The sequence below is a fragment of the Lissotriton vulgaris genome, chromosome 2_1 (genome assembly GCF_964263255.1).
Source record: "Lissotriton vulgaris chromosome 2_1, aLisVul1.2, whole genome shotgun sequence".
Taxonomy (NCBI): Eukaryota; Metazoa; Chordata; class Amphibia; order Caudata; family Salamandridae; genus Lissotriton; species Lissotriton vulgaris.
In genome coordinates this window covers 230,698,635-230,722,473 of record NC_141687.1, presented here as the reverse complement: position 1 = coordinate 230,722,473, position 23,839 = coordinate 230,698,635, and the positions used below count along the sequence as shown (strand labels likewise).

At 42.7% G+C, this 23,839-nt stretch overlaps 1 protein-coding gene across 1 annotated transcript in view; it reads right to left on the bottom strand.

Annotated features, from left to right (window-relative positions):
* The window catches only part of CAMKK1 (calcium/calmodulin dependent protein kinase kinase 1), a 1,268,063-nt gene that overhangs the window by 692,750 nt on the left and 551,474 nt on the right, over window positions 1-23,839 (bottom strand). The window contains exon 5 of the mRNA XM_086954811.1: window positions 16,701-16,754. Within this exon, the coding sequence (XP_086810937.1) occupies window positions 16,701-16,754 (54 nt within the window). The remainder of the gene's footprint in view (window positions 1-16,700; window positions 16,755-23,839) is intronic.

Below are 23,839 nucleotides of genomic sequence, written 5' to 3'. Positions count from 1 at the left end.
ATGCCCCTTTGGTAGAACTGAGCATGGACCAGCATATCAGTAGTAACGGCTTTGAGTATAGTTCTGCTTCACAGGCTGTTTCCTTTAGTACTCAAACAGATCAGGATCAAGATGTTTCTCTTATGCTGGACCTGAAGGAGGAATATGGGGCTCTCTAACTGCTGGTTACAACCAAGATGGATACTATGAACCAGCTCCAAGCCTTTAATAAACAGCTTATTTCCACCCAGGCTGGCTCAAGCACCAAGGTCCAAGGCCCGCCGATGAAGGGAATTCCTCAACCATCGGGTAGATCTGTAATTAATAATTGTGAACAGCACCTTTCGAAAAATGTCGCTACTAAATCTTGACATGCAGCCCCAGTAAATTCTTGTCCTAGGAGTGTTCAACCTCAGGGTGGTCAGGGCAAAAGCAATATACCGCCTAGTTGTAGCCCTCCCTCTTTAGGTAGGGAGAACACCAGCTCAACCGAATACACCAACTACATTGTTCAATATAATCAGCAAAGATGGTCTCTCGGGATAGTTGTATCTTGATGACAAATGTTCCTAAGTTGACTAGAACAGGACGATACGAGGGGGAAGATTCATTGAAGAATAAAGTGACTCACTGGATACATCACGTTAGGGGCTGTCGCTCTTTTATCCGCGATGACATCATTAGAGTTAGGAGATCCACCTCTCCTACTTCCTACCAATTTTGACACACTGGAATTAATTCTTATATTAAAGACCTTGGTAGATAATTTGGTGGCCTTGGATGCCATGACTATTCCTCTTGGCCATTCAAGTATTCAATTTAAATACCCATGCCCAATGTATTCAAGGACGACTGCAGTTTCCGACCGAAATCTCAGCGATATAGACAGACTCAGAAGGGTGATTGCCCCCCCCCTTTTCTTCATTTTGTTTGTATTCAATAATTTCCAATATAATTAGTCCTTTAAAAGTAAGAAGAGGGCCCAATTATCCACTTCAATCTAGATCTCCTATGAGACAGCCTTCAAGTGTTGCTTGTTTTGACCCCTTGGCCCAAGCTTTGCGTAATGTTAGCTCTGACTTTTTGCCCACTAATGAGCAAATTTCTAACCCTGGTATATTGTGTCTACGACTTCACCTAGTAGCCCCCTCCCCCCGCATTCTTCGTCAGAGTCTATAATTCCAAGTCAGATTCAAACACTTATTGATCATACAAAATTGCATATTATTTTGTGGAATGTAGCTGGAATTAGATCAAAAATATCCCTCCCAGATTGGAATGGTTTAATGGACAAATATGACATTGGCCCCTTACAAGAAACTGGTCCACGGATTATATCCATAGGGCAGGTTATCTCAACTTTTTTGTCTCTGCTATTCCTATTCTATGGGGAAGGGCTACAGGGGGTTTGGTCATTTGAATCCGAAACTCATTAAACTGTAAAGTCCAATAACTTAAAATTGATTCCCATGATATATTGGGCATTCAGTTGGTTATTGGTAGTAACCTTTGTGTAACCATAATTAATATTTATGGAAGGGGGACAAGAAAAAGGTCGGTCTCATGCACCCTACAAATCCTTGAGCATTTTCTTGATCAACATCCCCAACAACATTTTCTTATCTTAGGGGGCGATTTTAATCTTACATTTGAGCCATTGGACGACTATGATATGCTTCAAACAGAGTATAAGGACGCCGCTTGGGCAGTGCCTCTTCTACATATTCAACCTATTCATATATGGGCTCACTCCGCAGTCCATGTAAAGGCCCTCATAATTGAGTATGGCTTGATTGTACTTAACAGCCCAACCAAATCTGCCCCGAAGGGTGCCCACACCTTAAATAAGCCCTTTCATGAAAGTCGTATAGACTACGTTTTAGTTGATCTGAGATTATGGCCAACAGTCATTGATATGACAGTGTTAGAAAGAACTGACAGTGATCATAATACCCTAGCTGCAACATTTAAGGCATTTTGTGAGTTTATTCCTTCAGATATCAATCCACCTTCCTATACAAGGGAGGTTGCCTTGACAGTAGATAAACATCATCAGAAATGCCCCCAAATGGTTGTTGGTCTAGAAATCCTGGTTGCCATTTAAAAAGATTGTAACTTAGCTCTCACACATGTTGTGGAGGTCCAACCGAGTGTTCCTGACCAATTGGTCCTGATCTATAGGGCAATCCTTGAACGTATTTTATCTTTTTTCACCATCTCAAAGGTAACTCGCAGGAAATATAGAAGTAAAAAGCAATCATGGTATAAAAAAGAATGTAGTTGAATAAGCCGTTCACAAGCCAATGCCATAAAAACAAAAGATATGGAATGTATACCAGTACTATGGAAGGAATACAAAAAGGCTATTTTACAAGCCAAAAGAGACTGGGACGAACAGAGTTGGAGGGCCCTTTTGGGCAAATGCCCTACTGGTGATCTTTCCAAATGTTGGTCTTTGGTGGCACAGGCCTGCTCCAGAGCCACACTGGATGCAAACAATAATGTGGCGCGCTTCCAATTCAGTAAACTATTTTGGTAATTTATATTCTGGGGACCCTGTTAGCTCCACAGTATCAATAGAAACCCTAGTTTCCCAGAGAAACACCAGTCCTATGCCTAGGTTTGAAATAGCAGATATTGTACAGTCTTGCTTGAGTGAGTGGCTGGTCCTGATGGCATCCCAGCAGACATATGTTATCCGATAAAGAGGCTTGGTCTCATTATATCTTAGGCTTGACCAAAGCAATTGCAGCAGGGGCTTCTGTCCCCGATTCGTGGAAACGCACCACAGTCTTACCTATACATAAAAAATGACCGATCAGTACCATCCAATAATAGGTCAATATAGATTGTATTCAGAAAAAATTGGGTTGTTGCCTTCCCAGTAAAAGACAAGAATGGATTAAGGAGAGCAACATTCTTAGTTCATTTCAAGCAGGCTTTCTCAGCAGGGTCTCACACATTGACCAGGTTTTTCGTTTCGTATTGATTTATTGGAGAACTGTTTTTATCAGTGGGAGTAGCATTTATGTCTGCAGTAAGCTGGGTGAAGCGTTTGGGGAGGCTAAAAGAAAAGTAGAGCAGGACACCAGAACAAAGATATCGACTTTGCCTGACCCCAAGATGGCGATAACTCGGGAAAAACGAGCAAGCAGGGAGTGAATGATCTCACAGGGAATGCGGATTTGACAGGCAGTATTTTGCTGTGGAAAGTGACGAATCTCAGTTGGCAGAAGGAAACATAGACAGAAGAGCAACCATAGAAGAGTAGGAGAGGAGCCTTTCGGGAGTTACCCGCCTGACCCCAAGATGGAGACCAGGGTCCACAAATGATCTGCCAACGATGGAGCCAATTCAGCGCGGCGGATATCCGGTGGTGATGTCTGGAAGGCTGTGGTACCGGGGAATCCTCAGATTCAGGTCAGCAGGAGAGATAAATAGCGGTGGGATACGGCCATACCGCACAGAGGGTATGAATACGTCAGCACCTACAGTGGACTTCGACCAGACCTCGCTCATTTCCCTCACCCTCCACCACCATCAGACTCACCCATCATGTCATTGAACCTGTGAATCTTTCCACCGACCATATAGACTTAGCACTTTGGCCGATGCCCAGTGGAGCTACCTTGATAGCTATAGAGGAGATGGCTGTGGACGTCCCCCCTCGGCCGTCACCCACCCTGCCGGACATTGGGCAGACTTTTCCTTCATGTCTCCACCGTATCTCCCTCTTCGTTACCGTTTTACATTACCCCCCTTTACCCTTCCACACTCACTAACCAAACAGATGTAATTTGTAACTGATGTATCTTTTGTAACAATGTCTAACATTGAAATGATGCAACTGTCCTCATGTAAAGCGCTCTGATACCTCCGGGTCTAGCCAGCGCTATATAAAACTCAAATAAAGAAATAAAGCACCCTGTTATACCCATTGTTTAGCGACCTGGGTGTCAATGAGGTCTCGGGCAAAATGAGCTTGCATCCCTTGTTGTTTTGAAGACGAGTGTGGACCACTCCTGAACTTGTCCACTATGCAGAAAACTTAAAGGATGTTATGAAGGTCAACCAATTTAATAACATTTCATGGCTTACAAACATGAAATCAGGATTGTACTTGCTGGGGCTCCACGACCTACGGGTTCATCCAGCTTCATCAGCTTTCCCTTCAAAGGCTGTGCTAAAAAGAAATACTGGTCACTCTTGGTGGCTGCTGTATCTCGGGAAGCAGCCACTGCTAAGTTGACCAGTGATTTCATGGACATTAAGCTTACACAGGGACTCGAGTCCTTTAGGGATTTAATGTCTGTTCCACTTCATAGGAAATTATACTTGAAGTTCCTAATAGGCACTTTACCCCTTAGAATGTTTACATGAGGATGGGCTGGAAATTGAGGCACTTCTTGCCCCATCCATGACTCCCTAAGAGAAAGTGTCTTCCACGTTTAGTTTGCGTGCCCAGGTTACTCATCCCCTCGGAATACGTGGCTTGCACCTATATGCAGGTTAACAGGTGAACGTACTCCTCAGAAACCCCTTCGTATTCTAAGATCAGATTCGCACCCAGTAATGGCTATTTCCATCACTAAATTCCTGGGTCCATGTGGATGCTCCGTAGTAAAGCCTTTGTTATCCTTCCACATGTTTCCATTTATGTGTACTGTTTTTGGGATGTACTTTTTACTGCTATATTAATACTCTGTTTTAATGGCACTCTCCATATGTTCTGATAACCAACCGTGTACATGTTTATTGTTTATAGACATGTTTATTGTTTATAGACAATCACTGAAGATATCATGAATTAACATATTTCTTTTAAAAAAATCTGTGATAACTTACATATTTTATGATCTCATTTATGACTGATTTGAATTATATATTATATTATATTTACTGTAACTGGATTGCACTTTTATGGTCCTGGTGGCCGAAATAAAGTTATTTTGATTGATATTAATTCAATATATGTTAAAATGAGTCCTACCTGCTGCCCAAGCATTCTTATAGCCTTGAGAACCTGGAATAGTTTGAATTGTCACACTTGAAGGAGTGTAATAGTTGGTAGTTGTGTCGGTACTGTGATTGGCAGCGCTGACAATGTGTGGTGCCATCTACATTGGCCTCCTGACAAGGGCACTGGTACTTACTTTTTATTTTTTTTACAAATTAAGCACTGAATCAAGGGGGAACAAAGTTATTAGGGGTTCAGAACATTTCTTGAATAGTGTGGTATCCACCTTATCTACAATGGTACGACTGCAACGCTTTAATGTATACATAAAAATAACGTAACTCAAAACCCTTTCAGTCGCCTGTTCTCAGATTATTGAAGTGAGCCTGATGGGAAGAAGGTGCAAGGTCATAGCATCAGCCTGCGTTGAGTCACCCTGTATTGATAATGCAGTGCTGTAGACTACTTCAAACACTGTCCCAAGGACAGCGTTGAAACAATTACAGATACAAACAATTGTATATCTCAGCTGTGGACAGATTTACATAATTTGACTTAGCAAGTTATAATAATGGTGAACCGAATTATGCACATGATCTGTGCTTATGCACTGCATTGAATGGCATAGCACTGAACACCATTTGCTTTTTAATATCCATTCAGAATAATAATCTCCCATAGAAAATGAAAAAATAAATCTCACACTATTTAATATTCTACAGCCCTGTTGTTAAATGTAGGCATGCTACCATGGATGCTGCTTTTCACTGGAAGAAGAACATAGGAAAGAACTATTTCCTTTGGAGCTCGCGTGGGTTTGGGCCGGCTGATTCTTTTGCCAGCTAAGAGGTACCACTGCAGAATGACATCACCTCTCCCTACCGCCCTCCCATCTAAATCAGTGGGGTAGAGTGCCAGCTTCCTGCAGCATCTCAGAACCTAACGTCAATCAGTGAGTTGTTGTAATGAATACTAATGAACCTTTCAAATGATACAACACTTAATCATGGTATCAGGGCATTTTTCAGCTGGAGAGTTTTGCATACAGTTTTCAGACATTGGAGTGGAATCCAAATGCGGAGACACGTTCTATCTCTCTGCATTCTGTTCAAATCTTATTCTTAATTTCACATCCACTTAACTAGACTTACCTTGTAATATACAAGTAAGCTTAATATAATGATCTCTTTGTAGGTTGATGTTTCAACCATAATATAGCCTTAGAACAACCTTGCATTGCTGCTATTAGCTTCCATATCCATTTCAGAAATCAATTCTGTGCTACAGAAGGGATGAGAGGAAAAGAACATAGGATGTGCGCTCCCATCTAAGACTCACTCCAACAAAGGTATCCTATACATTTAATCCTTAACCCAGTAGACATACCGGGATAATCTCACAACCAAGTGAAGCTTGACCCTCGTCATCTAACAAGACCTTAGTGCTGTTAGATAGACCCGTGCACACCCTTTTGGTGTCATGCTTCATCATCGGGTCTTATCCTGGTCCCTAAACATTAGGGTGGGATAGGCCACATTCCAGGGAGCACGTGGGATATCATTCTACTGTGGTCTCACGATAAAAATTACTCGGAACACCTAGGTTTTCCTTTATTATTAACTGCATTCCTGGTATGGTCTATTTTACCCCTCCTTACACATGACTTGACCCCTCACTTCTTCCTTACAATCTCATGAGCTTGTTTACTTTTTTATGATGTTTTGATAGATATCACTGTGCTTAATATTGCCAGTCTCAACACAGGCAAATTGGTGCCGCTGGTTATACTGGTCGACACATGGCTTTTGCATGCTCCATATATTGCTCCGATTCTCTGCTTGCTACAATGTATGTAGCAGCTGTTTTACATTATGCATACAATCTAATTAACACATTTTTTAAAATTGCGTTCCTGGTATGATAAAAAATTATATCAAAGGGGGGTGACTACACAGACGATTGAATACAACCTGAATTGAAGATGAGTTGAATTTATTTTAATCCTTCTTTCATTGATATCTTCTCTCTCATTTTCATACTATGTCGTTAAAAATAGTTACATGGAATGTTAAGGGCGTTAATTCTCCAATCAAACGACAGAGAATTTTGTCGCACCTTGCACGTTTAAATGTTGACATTGCTTTTTTGCAAGAAACTCACTTATCTGCTGAAGAATCTGTTAAATTGAAGAGAGTTTGGGTGGGTGATGTTAACTACTCTCCAGGGGATGGTAAGCGTAATGGAGTAGCCATTTTATGTCACAAAAGTCTTTCTCATTCCTTGTGACTCAGGAATCAGACGAAGGTGGTCGCTGGACATATGTCAAGCTTTCTATTAAGAATGTTCCAGTTTCCCTTCTAAATGTCTATGCTCCCACTGCTGGCGATCCTACTTTTTGGTATACATTCTCCCATCATATTACCAGTTTTATTGATGACAACTTTATTTTAGCCGGAGATTGTAATCAGCCCCTTGACCCCTTTTTGGATAGACATTCCAAAGCTCACTTTGTTCCTAATAAGTCACATAAACTCTTCTCTCAAGCTATCTCTCAACACAAGCTCCTTGATGCTTGGCGCTTATGTAACCCAGAGTTGCAGGAATTCACTTTTTACTCTCCCTGTCATCACTCTCAATCCCGAATTGATTACATTTTTGTTACTCACGACATTGCCCAAACCCTCACTCATGCAGAGATTGGCCCGATTTTACTTTCAGACCATGCCCTCACTTTAGTTCAACTTGACATTCTCCCTAAATCAGTTGGACCCAAGCGATGGCACTTTAATAATTCCCTTCTCTTGGATCCCAAGTTCACTGCATCTTTTACTGAATTTTCAGATGATTTTTTTTTACTTAATGACACTCCCTCCATTCCTAAGCATACCATTTGGGACGCCTTCAAGGCCGCAGCACGGGATTTTATAATTGGCTTTGTGGCGAAAAAACGGAGAGCTGCTCGTAACTTTACGGCTGCTCTCCTTCTTGATATTAAGAAATTGGAGCATTCTTATTTTACTTCCCGATCGCAGGACAGTTTAACAGCCCTGATTAATGCCAAAATGAAATTTAACAAAAAGTCCACGGATGATGCATCTTTATATTTGTTGAAATCGAGTGCAAAGTTTTATGGGGGCAAAAATAAGGCTGGGAAGATTTGAGCTAATTATCTGAAAGTAAAGCATAACAAATTAAATATTGAATCAATCTATGACACACACTCTGTCCTCAAACATAACGACACAGACATTCTTGCTGAATTTTCTGCCTTCTACAAAACCTTATACTCTTCCGAAACCCAACCCTCCTCTCAATCCTTAGACCGCTTTTTCTCCAACATTCAAAAGCCAGCTCACTTCCCGCTTGATCTCTCTCATTTAGAGCTTAATATCTCTCCACAAGAGTTACTCACAGCACTTCAGAGTCTCCAAAAAGACAAAGCTCCTGGGCCGGATGGCTTTACTGTTGAATTTTTTCTTCACTTCTCAAAACTTCTCATCCCTAAATTACACTCCCTCATTGACGCTTTCCTCACCTTGGGTTCTTCTTCAGGTTCTTTCTCTGATGTACACATCTGTCTCATACCCAAGGAGGGGAAAGATGCTCAACACTGTAAGAATTATAGACCAATCTCCTTGGTTAACATTGATTATAAAATATTTGCGAAGTTTCTCGCAGCACGTCTTGATCTTCTTCTCCCGGATCTTCTGGGTGAGGAACAGTCAGGCTTTGTCAAGGGCCGTTTTATCACTGACAACACCAGACTGCTATTCAATGTCCTATCTAAGTCCCGTCATTTACCACATTCCCTTGCGGCCATTGCCCTTGATGCTGAAAAGGCGTTCGATAGAGTTGAATGGACCTATCTTTTTCACACCCTTCACTGGTTTGGTTTTGGTCCCAAATTTATTTCTCTGATTTCCTTACTTTATTCCAATCCACGTGCAGCTGTTTGTGCCAATGGTCAAATATCCTCCTTTTTTGATTTGGGGAGAGGTGTCGGTCAAGGATGCCCCCTATCTCCTTTTCTTTTTAATCTGGCCTTAGAACCTTTCCTGTCTAAACTTCGTCAAAATCCTACCATTCAAGGCTTTCAAATATCAGATTCCCAAGTTAAGCTAGACGCATACGCGGACAACATCCTTCTTTTTATCTCTAACCCCACTGATTCGATTCCCGCCTTCCTTGCTGAAGTGAATGATTACTCCCAAATATCTGGTTATAAACTTAATAATGATAAATGTGAGATTCTACCCTTGACGAAATTCACATTCAAACCTGATTTTGCTGCCTCCAACTTTACATGGAAATCCTCCCATATTAAATACCTCGGCTTGCATATTACCCCTGCCATTCCAGATACTGTCTCCCTCTGTCTATCCAAATGCATCCAAAAATTTACGGATTTAACGTCCAAGTGGCATCCTCTTTATCTGTCCTGGTGGGGCCACCTTGACACTATTAAAATGATGTTGTCTCCCATAGTCCTCTATAATATTTCTAACATTCCAGTTTCTATTCCTTCCAAATTTTTAAGAAAAATTAACTCCGTTCTGATGTCCTTTCTTTGGAATAAGAAGAGGCCTAGAATGTCTCTCGCTCGACTGATTCGTCCTAAGACGGAGGGTGGAGTTAATTTCCCAGACTTTCCTGCTTACCATAAAGCGTTTTTATTACGACAAGCCTCCTTCTGGTTGCAAGATCCTAGCACCCTTTGTCCTTTATGGGCTAGATTTTAACGCCTTCTCCTTTTTCCTTCGCTGAATATCTTTCCTTCTCCCGTAAACCCTCTTCCATTTCCACTCCCATTCATAAATTCACCACTTAACTGCTCCTATCTTCTTCCCATTCCCCTCCCACGACCATTGATGATTTCCTTTCCTCCACCATCTGGCATAACACCGCCCTACTTATTCGCAACAAACCCTTCTTTTGGAAAGTATGGCATCACAGGGGGTTGATATGGATCTCTCAACTCTTTTCTCAATCCTCTTTCTTATCTTTCACCACTCTCCATTCCCTTTATGACTTGCCTACCTCCTTCACTCGTAACTATCATTTACTTAGGGAGGCTGCACTGACAACTTATAATCGGCTCTCTCAGCAATGTCCATCTCCTACTTCTCCCACTCCCATTTCTTCACTTCACTCTTTTTTACGTAAGACCCCAAAGGCTTCCTCCATTTACAAATACCTTCATACTACTGACTTTCCTAGGCCTAAATCCAAAGTGGAGGAATGTTGGGAACATGAACTCTCCACGTCCTGGCCAATCTCACTATGGGACAAGGTTTGGATCAAGATCCGTAAATCCTCGAGGGCGGCAACACTGACACAGTCCTTGTTCTTTATTTATAACAGACTTCTCTATACACCTTTTGACCTCCATAAACGCTTTCCAAACACCTCTCACACATGCTGGTCTTGCTCATCTCCACAAGCAACTTTGTTTCACATGTTGTTCTTATGTACCTCTGTTCGTGACTTTTGGTTACAAGTTTGGGCTCAAATTAATTTGATTTTTTACACGTGTCCCCTTTTCTCATATAAACATTTTCTTAGGCAGCCTTTCCCCTTGCTGGGATAATGTTGAACTAAAGCCTCAGATTATTGATTTGCTACTGGCCGCTGCATTTCAGCAGATAACGGTAAATTTGAAGGACTCTTCCAATATCTCCTTTAAGGCGTGGTGGTTCAATGTTTGCCATAACCACAGACTTGACACTGCTTTTGTTTTTCCGGCTCACATGGCTGCAAAGCGTATGAACTTATGGCTCTCTGTCACGCTTTACTTGGATACTTGTGCTCATCGTTTGTTTCGTCCACTGCCTTCGCAACAAGAAGTCCTCAAACCTCCTTAAATGCTCACTACATTCCATTTTTTCTTTTCTTAATTGTATCATCTTCATATTTTTCTCAAGTATTTTCATGCTTTTATGATTAATGTTTTATATGCCTTTTCCTTTTTTCATTCCATTACCCGGACTTTCTTTTTGATGCTATTTACAACATTATGCTTGTTTTTATTATCGCAGTTATCAACGTTGTATATTTCCAATGTACTTTGTATTGACACCTTGCTTTTCTCTTTTCAATATCAAATAAAATGTTGCTGAACTTAAAAAAGAAGATGAGTTGAAATCACCGCTTAGGTGCTAATAGCCTTATTGCCATTAACTGGGGGCCTTAAAAGCTGCTTATTATCCTCCCTTTATTGTGGGCCTTCACCTGTGGCTCTGGACCATAACTGCCATTGCCCACAAGGGCAGGCTATGACACTTTATTAGAACAATGAAATGTTGGGAGCTGCAGGGAAGACAATGGAGTGGCCGAGGGCCAATAATGGCCGGTATAGGATTTCCAACATTCCAATGCTTGCCTTTCTATTTCTCCCTGATGAATGTAGAATAATATATCCTCAGTGTGCAAAAAGCTCTAATTGCCTTACATCCCTACTGCCTCGGGTTGTATCTGTTGCTAAAGGCATGTAACTCAGGTAGAGGGCCTTTAACAACAGGTGTCGCCCCCAGCATTGGGCTCTAATTCGTTGATGCAGCCTTCAAATTGTGTCTCAATGTTTCCTCTCTAGCGCATTGCAGTGCATTCCAATATATAACTCTCCCATCTCTTTGTATTATTTTAGACTACAGTTGTCCATTTGATTATTACAGACGGTAATCTGATCTGTAAAGTAGTGCTATTTATCCAGTCAGGGAGTGGTCCTTCCAGTGCTAGAGTGTGTCACTCTAACAAACACTGAAAAGCAGTGGTAAATCCATTGTAGATTTCTGAAGCACTAGACAGAAGCGAGGTGTTCATAGTAATTACTATAGGCTTGCTTAGCAACTATCAAACTTTAAAAGTCGAATACGAGTTATGACATTTGTGATCAGAGACATGTTGAGAAATGTCAGAAGGCTGACACACCAGGAAACTACATTATGCTAAATAATTCGAAGATCATATAATCCCTTATGGCTGTCTTAAACAAAACAAACCTTCCACATGACAATTCAAAACCTGGAAATGTTCATTAACAAAATAAAACTCTATCCATAAATCACAGAATACCTGTGACTTATGGATATATTTTTCTTTTGCAGAAACGGGTGACGAGGGGATCCCCAAGGATCATAAACTGCACAAGCAGAGGCAATAAATATATTTATAGTTTTTTTATATATAGAGCTACAAATGGCAATCATGTGATAAGACGAAACAAAGGAGATACACAGGTGCATCATTTTGAGGTCATGCTAAGGTATGTTGACGACCATCAAACAAATACAGAAATGTAAACTCTAACCGCTGAGCAGGCTAATCAGAAGTGTCTCACTACAAGCATGGAGTCGAGGCTTTACATGCTGAACAGCAGCTGCAGCACATAGAGTAATGCTACGGTAAATTCAAAAAACACACAGCCCCTCCCTTGTGCAGGATTTTATTGTGCAACCCTTAAGGAATATCAATTATAATCAAGCAATTACCTTCCTGGGACACCTCATCACTAACATACTCAAGTGATCCACAATCAGATGAAGGCAACACATACAGACTTTAACAATGAGATACAGCAATATCCGGATGACAAAGATTGCCAAAACGATCTCTCATATCTTCATCCCCAAACCTTCCAAACATTCCATTTCGAGTTTCACAGGTTATTCAACGGGGAATGTCAGCAAGAGAACAATAGAGAGCATGGAATACTGGTTAGGGAAACAGAAACTCCCAGCTGACAGGGTCACAAAGAGGGATACACGTTCACATGAATTGGGGCAATGCCTCTGCTTTGTTCAAGCCAAGACATTGTTCTCCTTCATCACAGGGAACAGGCAAGTGGACACAGATCCAGCAAGTTAGATGTTGTCAGGACCGTTCTAGAAAATTCAAAAAGGTGTCTTAACTTTACAAAGGTTGTCTCTCTCTCGAGAGTGGGGGGCAGGCAGGGTACTGTTACTATCTGGATACCGACAAGCCGGCACTACTAAGAAGAGCCATGCATGCAGTGAGCCAGACAACAAGACTTGCAGCAAAGAAAAACAGCGATACCCATCTGTGATTCAACTAGGAGGAGTCGCATCATGTTGGGAGTAAGGCCGGCGGGATCTGGCAACAGGAGGTTATCCTTGAGCTGAAGACAAAATTGTTATCACAGTTGAGCTAACAAGGTGTAGGTGGGGCACATTTGCTCACGGGTACTGACGCAGCAAAAAGATTAGAATTTCTTGGTTCCATGGTCTATTTGAAGTGCTACAGAAGCTCTGCTGCACATAGCTGCACTGTTTGTGGTGAGCAAGACTTGAAACGCTCACACCCATGGTGCTAGAGAGCTGAATTTTGCTAGTGTACTCACAAATGGACCCAGTCCCCTGGCTGTAGGTCATGGCAGGCTTTGGACAGGCATACGGGTTACGGCAGCTCAGTCTTGACAATGGAAGCTGTAGAGATAGCGAACAAGTTGCTTGCAATACTAAAGTGTCATCATCGTTCAACTGCAAATTGATCAAAACTGGAAACACTGGAGGGCTAGACGGAAGCAACACAGGCTGCCCCTTCACTGTTTGATAATGGCTTAGGTAAGTCTTTTGATTAGGAATGGCTCAGACTGACCAGAGAGCCTTGGGCAGTGCATTGGGTCATTGAGTCCTGCTTCTGCACAAATCTTAGCCTTCTGATTTTGAGTGTGGAGTTGAAACGCTCCACCTTCCTCACGGCTGGGTGTGATACGAACTGTGGAAATGTTGTGTAAACCCTAAAGCTCTGCATAGTTCCTGAACTACAGAGGTTATAAGTGGGTACCCTTACAAATCGGAAGGGGTACCCCAAACCCATGTATGACATCCCCGATCACCCTTTTGACAAATGTATTGGCATTAGCAGGCACACATTGAAAAGCTCCGATCCAACTGGAAAACGAACAAACCAAAATAATAACATACATTTAGGTACAACATTTAGGCATTTGAATGAAGTATATTTAAATGTGGACAAAGAGGTCCTGTGGAGCGGGTTGGCAGCAGGGGTTGTTATGGTTCCCGTCCCAATGTTGTGGGCTTAGAAAGCGGCAGAGGAGTACCAATACCACTGGACAACAGAAGGGAAAAAAGAGCAAACCAGTGCGTAATTGCAGTTTAAATCATACCATCTATGCTGACGTGGGCAATACCACTATACAATGACGTGAGATTAGGGAGAAAATATTTGGGGGCAAACGCCCTCCCAGTGCTGTCCCTCTTTACTGCGTCGGGATCTCTTTTACAGTTTATTTCATGCAAGCCTACTTCTCTGCCTCAAAGGCACATTCCTACAATTTAGCCAACTCTTTTCAGTAGGCATAAGAGATTCAACAGTTTGAGTGATGCACATATTCACCTCAGAACTTGGAACAGCTTTATCAGCAAATGTGTTTACCCAACATACCTAGTCTTAAGAGGATTGATGTACAGCACATTTAATAATACATTTTGAAGGTAACAAGAACGCATCCTGTAATGCCGTAAAATATATATCATTATTATTTTTTTTTAAACAGACTTTGTAAGGTTTCAAGAAAGATGTTTGACCACACAGGCCGTGAAGTACATACAGGATGTTGAAATGAGTACACCCAAATGCGAAAATAACAGCATACCTTGCACAGTGACACCCAACCATACCACCCAAATACCATATGACATCATGCATGTCTTGCAATGAATGATCATTAGTTGCATACATGTATCATTCTTAATTGGGGTTCTCACCACAGTCAGAAAACCTCTGTGGAACCAGAGGAACCCCAAATACTTCAAAACGAGTACACTGAATGTATGAGATTGGTAATGGTCTGAGCAGCAAGAATACAGGGATATGTGCAATCAATTCAGCAATCTGAGCGTACATGAGGTAAATCTCTACTTTCGGCTACTTCATACAGAGTATCGATTGTTTATCTGGCCAGGAGTAAGCTACAGTAATTTTTAAGGAATTAACCATCAACATAATCTACACAGTCACAATTGGGTATTGGCATATCTGTGAGTTAAATATGGGGCTTTGTCAAGTGGGCGGGCTTAGTGAGGCAGTCATGTGGTTCCCCCTCCAAGGAAGTGGGACTAGGGTGATATAAGAGCTAGACAGCAAAATACATTTGTACCATGATAGTCTTGGATAGGTGCTGAGGTTAGCCACAGGGCAGCTACAGTATGGAGCCCACCAAGAGTAAAGGTAGAGCCAAGAGCTATATTCTCAGAAGCCTCCAGAAGGTGGACAGCCGATGCCACAGCTTGCAGTCGTGGTAGAAGGTCTGCCACAACTGCTTCAAGTGCAGTGGAGTCGAATTCTATATTTTATTTTTAATATATGTGATCCTGCACCAGTAGCTCTGAAGCAAACCCCCAATTTTCAGGAAAGTTCAGGGTGACAGGTTTGTTATATTCAGGTAGACCAAGAAAGGGAGGAGGTTAACGCTTGCTTCAGAATCACAACAGCTTGCACAGCCTCCTTGAACCAATGTAAAGGTTGAGGGGTGCATTTCTTTACAAAAATAAAGCTTGGAGACCTTTAACAAAGTCACCTATCCCAATATCCACTCTCTGCAGTAACCCGCCATCCCTTGTAATGTGACTACCTGAGAGGCAGTAACTGGCCTAAGCAACTTACAAATGACTTAAATGCAGTCTGATGGCAAGTGTCTCTCCAGCGCTGGGAGGTCATGACCTAGATAGTGGAAAGGGTGTAAGGCAAAATTGTCATTTCTCTTGAGTAGCTTTTTGCCCTTTCTTTGCTAATTTGAGTACGAGATACAGGAAGTCATCATGAAATTGGTCTAAGCAGCCAAAAGTGACCAGCAAGTCATGATCTAGTCATATTATCTTCTTAACTAAAGTAGCTCCTGGGAAGAAAAGGGTGTCCAGATCTTTCTTGAGTGCTTTCGTGAAGATGGAACCTGATTGAGTAAAGCGTTGGGACAAAGAGGACCACATCCGCTGGCCCACTGAAAATGAAAAGGCGATGAGGTACTGACAATATGATGCATCGGGGCCGAGAAGAAGGCAGCACACCATGAACCATTTGGTAGTGGCTGGATTATAAAAAAAATATGGTAGCAGGGTTTGGAACAACAGGAAAACTAGGTATTACAACCATGAGTATTTCAATAACAGGAAAAACAGCAGGAGATCTTGTCCCTCTGTTTTGTGACATTTCAAACTTGCGGTAGGTGTTACTCCTTTCTGGGTGTAGATCATTATTTACTTTGCCAGGCAGCTGCTTGGGTATGCCCATTTGCACCTTAAGTTTGTGTGTAAATTACATATCTCCAAAGAACATAATGCCGCACACACTTATGCATACAATGCACACTTCTATAGTCTTTTATAAACCAGGCACCTTTTAACCATGTATAAATTATGAATCCGGAGTAAATGCATTGTGGTAGTAAATACTTATTTTCGAATATCTAGCTTTCTTTGCTGGTACTTATTTTAACACTTAGTCTTATACCTAAATCTTGTATTATGCCAAATACTTTAAAAGATTGGGATAAGGTCATCCATTTGTAATGTATCCACGGTTGTTATGACAACACCTCCACCTTGAGTTCCAAAAATGTATATTGTTTTTTGTTCAAATATGCTATTCTGTCACGAGCTGTCAATGTACTCATGTCGGTAAAATTATTTTGGGTGATTTGGCAGTTTGCATCCAAAAGTGGCCACTTTTTACAACAATAATGGGACAATAATGCAACGTTAAATACTCCGAAAAAAGTTATACTTACATAGTACTTGTCATCACTTTGATTGTAGGCTAACTTCACAACACCATACGAACCCTGGAAAGCACGGATAACATTTATTTTCAATAGACAACATCAACTAAACAAAGTATATTCACAAATTGTGCTTGCTTCCCCACAACAGTGGGAGATGATGCATTACATGAGAGACTTTGTCAGAGTTTATTTAGTCTTTGTACTGTCCTTGAAGAAGTGCGATTGCAGTGCTTAAGGTAAACCCCCCCAAAAAAACACTGCACTGGCAAATTAGAAAACACAATTACAATGCCACTAGCAATAACACACAATGTGATAAACACAGTGTACCATTGTAATTAGTCTAAGGAGTTTATATCTCACCTTTACACAAGTAAAAATGGGATTTGATGTTGGAGAAAGACTGCCAGACCCATGCCCTTTCTTAGCACCAAACGGGTTATAATACTATGTCCAGTTTCACACCCTCCCTTTGTAGTGGTGAGATGAGCAGTGAGACGGTGGAGAAATTCGGGGCAATGGCACACAAACAAGAGGATACAGAAAAGAGAGATATGTGGCTGAACTGGGAGAGCAGTCGACTATAACGAAGATGTGGAAGTGAGCATGTGAGGAGGTAGAATGGGCAGGTCAAGAGAGGAATGGGTCTGCTTAATCTCACATTTGCCATACCTGGGAAATTGGGTATACCATTTTGATCAGGATAGTTCAGCAGACCATTAAACTAGTTTATAAAAATGTTTTAGAGCTGAGGAAGGAAGGACGAGTACATAGAGGGTGGCTGACCAATTGAAGGGTCGAGGACAAGGCGTTGGGGTGAAGCAATTAGTGAAGTAGGAAAATAGAGAATGGTGGAGAATAGTGGGATGGAAAGAATAGACAATGTAGTACAACCAATGTGCTGGTCTCCGCAATTCTACATCTATCTTTATACTCTTCAGTCTAAAAGCTTGCTTGTTGTATTCAGGTGGTAACAGACTAAAAAGAGATGGCCAAAGGGAAGTTGTAAGAAATGATGGTGGCTGGTGGGAGAGATGCTAGATAAGGAGAGACGTTCAGGCAGGGGATGCTTCCCCTTCTTGTATAATGCATCAGATGCCTATCAGCCTCACACTCATGCTTGGCTGTACTTAGAGCAACAGAGGACATCATACTTGTCAGAAAGATGTAAATTAATGTAAAGAATAATAATATTCAGTGGAAAAAAGCCACATGCAAACTATTGCTGATTATGCCCTCTGCTTATTTTTGATACATATCCACATATAATAAGAACATATCTTTTTTGGGTGCTTTTGCTACCAAAACATAGTTAAACCTCAGCGGCAGCTTTTCCCTTAAGGTGGAGGGGCGTCGGCCTACTGCTCTCTCAGCAGTGAAAACATTGAAAATAAAATAATAAAACAGCTTATTATAATTTTATTTTCCACGCTGAGCCGGGTCTAGAGCGGGGCCGGGCAATTCAAATCGACCACAGCAGCAAGAAAGAGAACTGGCGGGCACTGCTGCAAATGTGCATGTCAGTTTGGCTGGCTGTCTTAGGACGGCCAAACCGACATGCGCACTTAGATCTCTCCACCCGAGCTATGCTGCACAGCTGGGTGGAGAACAGACACAGGCTCTCAGAGCCTGACTGAGCATCAAACCAGCCCACTCAGACCAATCCCGGCGCTTCTCTAATGCTGGATTTTACGAGCATTAGAGCAGCATCTAGATTGGTGTAGGACTCTGGGAGCCTGGGCATGGAGTGCAGGGAGTCGAGAGAAGCAGAGGAACAGAAGAGCACCGAAACGGCGACTGCCAGGTGAAGAGCTAGTTTTATTTTTCTTCTTTTCTTCCCCGTGCTGCCCCCTGTGCTGCCCCTGCGCTGCCACCCCTCCTCCCCCCACTTTCCTTTCACAGCAGCCCCCACTGTTAAAACGTTCAAACATGGATGGGAGAAAAACTATCTTGACGAATGCTATTTGAACAAACAACAACTTCCAATTCAGAAAGCTAAGCAGTATGGTGGCTCTCAGAAATGGATCTCATGTGCTGCAAACTGTGCAACAAGCTGCAAGGGTAGTTTTGGGAAGGCTCACACACACACATAGGTGCAAACACACTGGGAAAATTGACAGACTGGTGTAAAATCTCATTAGAACCAAGGTGCTTGAGATGAGACTTGAAAGTAGAAAGGTCTCTGTTGGCATAAGTAATTTCTTCTCATATGATGGTGGAAAATGCATGGGAGCATTGTTCACCAGAATTAGTGGGGGAAATACATCACAGAATTGAAAAAAAGCCTATGACTGGGAGGCGGGGAGGCCGTATTGAAAGATAGGAGCTCCTTTTAAGGCTCCTGCTCACTCCATCGTCTGATCGTTCAGCTGAGGAACCAGTGACTGAGGGCACCATAGTCAAAGGTGCTGCTAGATAACCCCTGAGCAAGCAGCCACCGGTGCTGCTGTGGAAGGGTTTCTGCAAGACTAGCGAGCAGGAGAAAGCCTAGCATGCTCTGCTGCTTGCACAGCTAACATGTGCACCATTGGCCTATGGGAAGGCACTTGTGAACCATTTTTTACTGACTCCAGATACCCTAGCTGGGTCTGAAAGGACTCGCCCACATGGCAGAGAACAGGGATGGCATATTAGATGGTTTCTGGTTGTCCATGAAGGTTCTCACAGGCAAGAACAGAACGATTCTCCCCAGCCCTCTGCACTTGGTATATGCCATACGGTCCCGGCACTCCACAACGGCGGGGTAGGTTAACGGACCTTTGATAGGCGAGCATATTTACTCAGCCTGCAACTGTGAATGTGCCGATGGAGCCTGATCTCCTGAATAAAGGGGTTGGAGATAGTTACCGACAGTAAGAGTCCCTCTCAGCGCAAGGACGCTATATTCCTTAAAAAAAGGTATTACAGGTTTACATGCTCTTTCTTTCCTGGAACCTGTTTCATGTAGTTTGTTTTTCACTTCACACTCCGGTCATGACGAAGTGCCACGGGATCCTTCAGGGACCAGTTGAGAGTGCGAAACATGTTGACCTTGTTTTAAGTAGGACTTTTTCACTACAGCACACATACTGAGAGCAGCGGTTAGTCACACATCTGCCCTCTGTATTTGTTCGAAAGTTGAGCTCCAGGATCCATACCCTTTTAATATACCATATGGACCCTTGAATAAACATGGATTCTGGGTACCATTCGATAATTTTAAAACACCCACTCACCTTCTTTAAGAGGCCCACACACCCGCATGCACAACTGCAGCTTTTCCTTAAAAAACCTCCGCCAAAGAACCCTCTCACGGGACCGTGAGGGACTGCAGTGCCACCCCCACGAGGAGAAACAGCCGATGATAAAGCATGACACTCGCAAGGGTGTGTGAGGACACTAAATTCAAAAGGAGAAATTCCCCCCAACACCTACTTAGATCCAACCTGTCGTGAGTCTCATGCACCACAATTTGCTAACTTTCTTAGTTCTGAGGAACTGTTACCCCCCTAGTACATATATGCCATTATATGCCAGGAAGAGTTGTGGTGCAGCGGCCAGGGCGGCTGACTCCGGAACCAGGGGGCTCATGGTTCGATCCCCGGTGCCAGTGGCAGATCAGCCCAGCACCATGTGACTCTGGGCAATAGCTTGCTTAATCTTTCCGACGGCCCCCAGCATCTTGACGCCCTTGGGTAATTGTTTGCGCTTCACAAATACTGGACATTTATTAAGGTGAGGCGGACAACAAAGGATTTTCCTGGAGTCAGTGGTATGGGTTAGACCCTCCTCACATCCGCAACTGCCACAAGGTTTGTGTGAAGCAGCAGCGATGCGAGGGGTGAGCATCACATCGTTGCTGGTGCTGTGAGGCAAGCAAGGCCTGCACACCACTCTCATATCCGTGTTCTCAGTATTGAAGTGGCTGAGGTAAATGTAAATGTAAAAGCATACTTGTATAGCACTACTATCACTCCGGGGAGCATCTTGGCGCTAATACAGAAACCAAAGATGAAAGGAAAAAAAATGGTTTACTGCTCATAACAGAAGGAGGTAGGTTATTCAGATCCGAGTTTTACACAGGATATCTGGTGCACTATAGATCCAAGTTTTAAGGGCCTTCCTGAAAACCGACTCAGAAGCAATCTGGCGGAGCTAAGGTGGAAGTTGATTCCATGCCTTTGAGCCCATTACTGCCAGTGACTTTCCGCCCTTTGACACTAATCTAAAAGTTGGAATAGTCAACAGATTGGCGTTGGATGATCTTAAGCTGCAGGATGGAATGTAGTGCTTAAAACCAGTTTGAAGATTTTGTGGGCCACGTGAGTGAAAGGCCCTAAAGGTAATAATAAGGACCTTAGACAGAGCACATTTGTGAACTGGTAACCAGCGCAAGATGTCTAATGCAGCAGAAGCAGATGAATTCCTAGGCCACTTCAATACCAACCGAGCAGCCGCATGCTGGACCATCTGAAGCTTCTGCATGACTGATTTGTTGGTTCCTGCATGAAGGCTATTACAGTAATCCAGTCTGGATGGAATGAGTGCCACAGCAACTGTTTGCCTTGCTGAGTAGGGGAGCAAGTCAAAGAATTTTTTTAGACTTTTTATAATATGGAAACATGTGCCCGCAACTGCCAAGGATTGTTGTTTGAAGAATAGGGTGCTGTCAAATTTGTATTCCTAAATTTCTGGCTGCGTTTATTGTATTAGGGGTATGGGGGGAGGGGGAGGGGCGTTTTCTGGCCACCAAAATTTAGGCATGAAGGGGTTTTGTTTGCAAAATGGCAGGATCTCTATTTTTTCCTAGTTATACCTCAGATGGTTGTTATTCATCCATTTGAAGGTTGCTGAGAGACAGTTTGAGGTTTTCTTCAGCCTCAGTAGGGTCGTTATCCAAGACCAGCATAAGCTGTGTATCGTCCACATATGAGATGGTATTGATCTTAAAGGACGATATTAGCTTGATCAGGGGGGACATATATACATTAAAAAGGGTTGAACTCCGGCTCGATCCCTGAGGGACCTCTGATATAAGTACCTTTTCTTCTGAATTATATTGTCCTAGCGTGATCATGTGGCACCAATCTTGCAGAAAGTTCTTGAACCACTCTAGGACATTCCCAGATATGCCAGATGATGCCAGACGGTCTAGAAGAATGGTATGTGAGACTGTGTCGGAAGCCGAGGGTTGCAATATATTCATACCGCGGAACCCCATGAGGACCTTGGTAACCATCTAACTGTAAAGAATCTCAACTACAGTATCATTCCTAGCTGCACATGGTGGAGAAAATAAAACGAAAAATGGAAACTGCAACACCTCTTTTGTGTGCCCCTGAACTATATGTTGGGGGGAATCAAGCAAGCTCTATTTATGACATATTTACGAGTGCCTGGAATACATTCTACCTCCCATGGTCCTTTGTTCTACCTAAAGCGAGTGCACTACTCCCCTAGTTTAAGGATCTAGAGGGAGCTACAACTGGTACATCATCTTGGTTATATCTTTGGACACATTCACAGTGCTTAAAAAAATAACTACATACTTGCTAAAGGGTGTTTCCGATCCCTTGAAATTTACAATGCTTGTTGACCACCTATGCCTTTATGGCCTTTCATTTGACCTTTGGGCAAGGTGACCGCCACCAACCCATCCTCCTAATAAGTGGAATTCTATGCACCTGTAGCACTGCGAGGACTGTCCTCTGCTCCCCTGCTGAGCTGCCTCATGTCGAAAGCCAAGGCAACACACCGGATCCTTTTTGGGGAGGTGATCACCAGAAAATCTATTGCGGGTCCGCTGGTGGCTTCTTTTTTTTTAATGCCAGAGATCACTCTTGAGATACTTCTAATGAGGCTGACTTCAATGAGAGCAACAGAAGGGTCAATCATGGAAGATACTGTGACAATGGCCACTGAGGAAAGGTCAATACAGATATATACATTTAGAGTATGTTGCAATGTTTTATCATGCAGGTTGCCAGACCCCAAATGTGTTAGTTAGGCATTGTAAAGAATAATCTTCTGCAAACACAAAAATCACCAAACTATTGATTACTCTTAATAACTCAGCTTTTGGTAAAGTGACCACCAGATGTTGAAAAGTGCCTTTCCTTTAACATGATCGAGGGCCGACAGAGACAGATTGGAGCTGCTGCATTATCTAACTGCACATTAGAAGGGAAATTAGTTATTTCCAGGAAATGCTCTAGAGTGAGAAGAAATTCAGAGAGCATGCTACATGAGGACAGAAGATTCAACAAGAATAAGTGCCAACAGTATCTAGGCATGTTGCGCCCAAATCATTTTCCACCGATGCCTGCCCCATTTGACAAACTGTGAGAAAAGAAGTATTGAACGCAAACTCTAGACTTTAAAGATCCTGCAGGAAAGAAGTTCCTGGAACTTTACAGCTTAGTGCCTGTCACACATTTTCCACTCTCTGCGAATCCAGTCCTGTGTTGCAGTTTATTTAGTTGTGAAGGGAAGCCCTGTGTTGGTTCTAAAGCCAACATTCCTGGACTTTGTGGCTTTAAGGAAGTCATGTTGCACCACACGCAGATGACACAGGCTCTCTTTTTAGGTCGAGCCGTGGCAGCACATGCGGTGCTCTGCGAGGTATGCTGTATTGAGGTATGGCATACAAGCTCTGCCCATTTCCCGCCCTCTTTTCAATTGGCTCCTGTTACTGTCCTTGCAAAATCGTTGCTTTTCATCTGTGAATAGGCATAGTAGTCCCACCTTCGTATCGCCTTGTCTGCATTTGTAACCTCCCATTACGACTGGATTTTACACTTGTGTTGTTACACGGTCTGCTTTATAAGTCAGTGAGCACTATTTTCTTTAATGAATAATGTGGGACAATGGCGGCTGCTTCTTGTATTTACAGCGCGCCCACACATCATTCGTGGGACAATGGCGGCTGCTTTTTGTATATGCAGCGCACTATCAGTGCTTTAACTTTAATAGAGGCTGCCCTACTCCCCCAACCAGCACCGACGGGACAATGGCAGCCGCTTCCTGGTTTTTAACCTTTCAAGCTAATCACGGCGCCCACTGCAGGGACACCTCGCTTTCTGTTTTAGTTTTTTTTACTTTAAAGCTGAGCGCAGCGCCAACTTAAGGGACATTGCACTTTCTGCGTCAGCTTTTGTTTTTTTTTT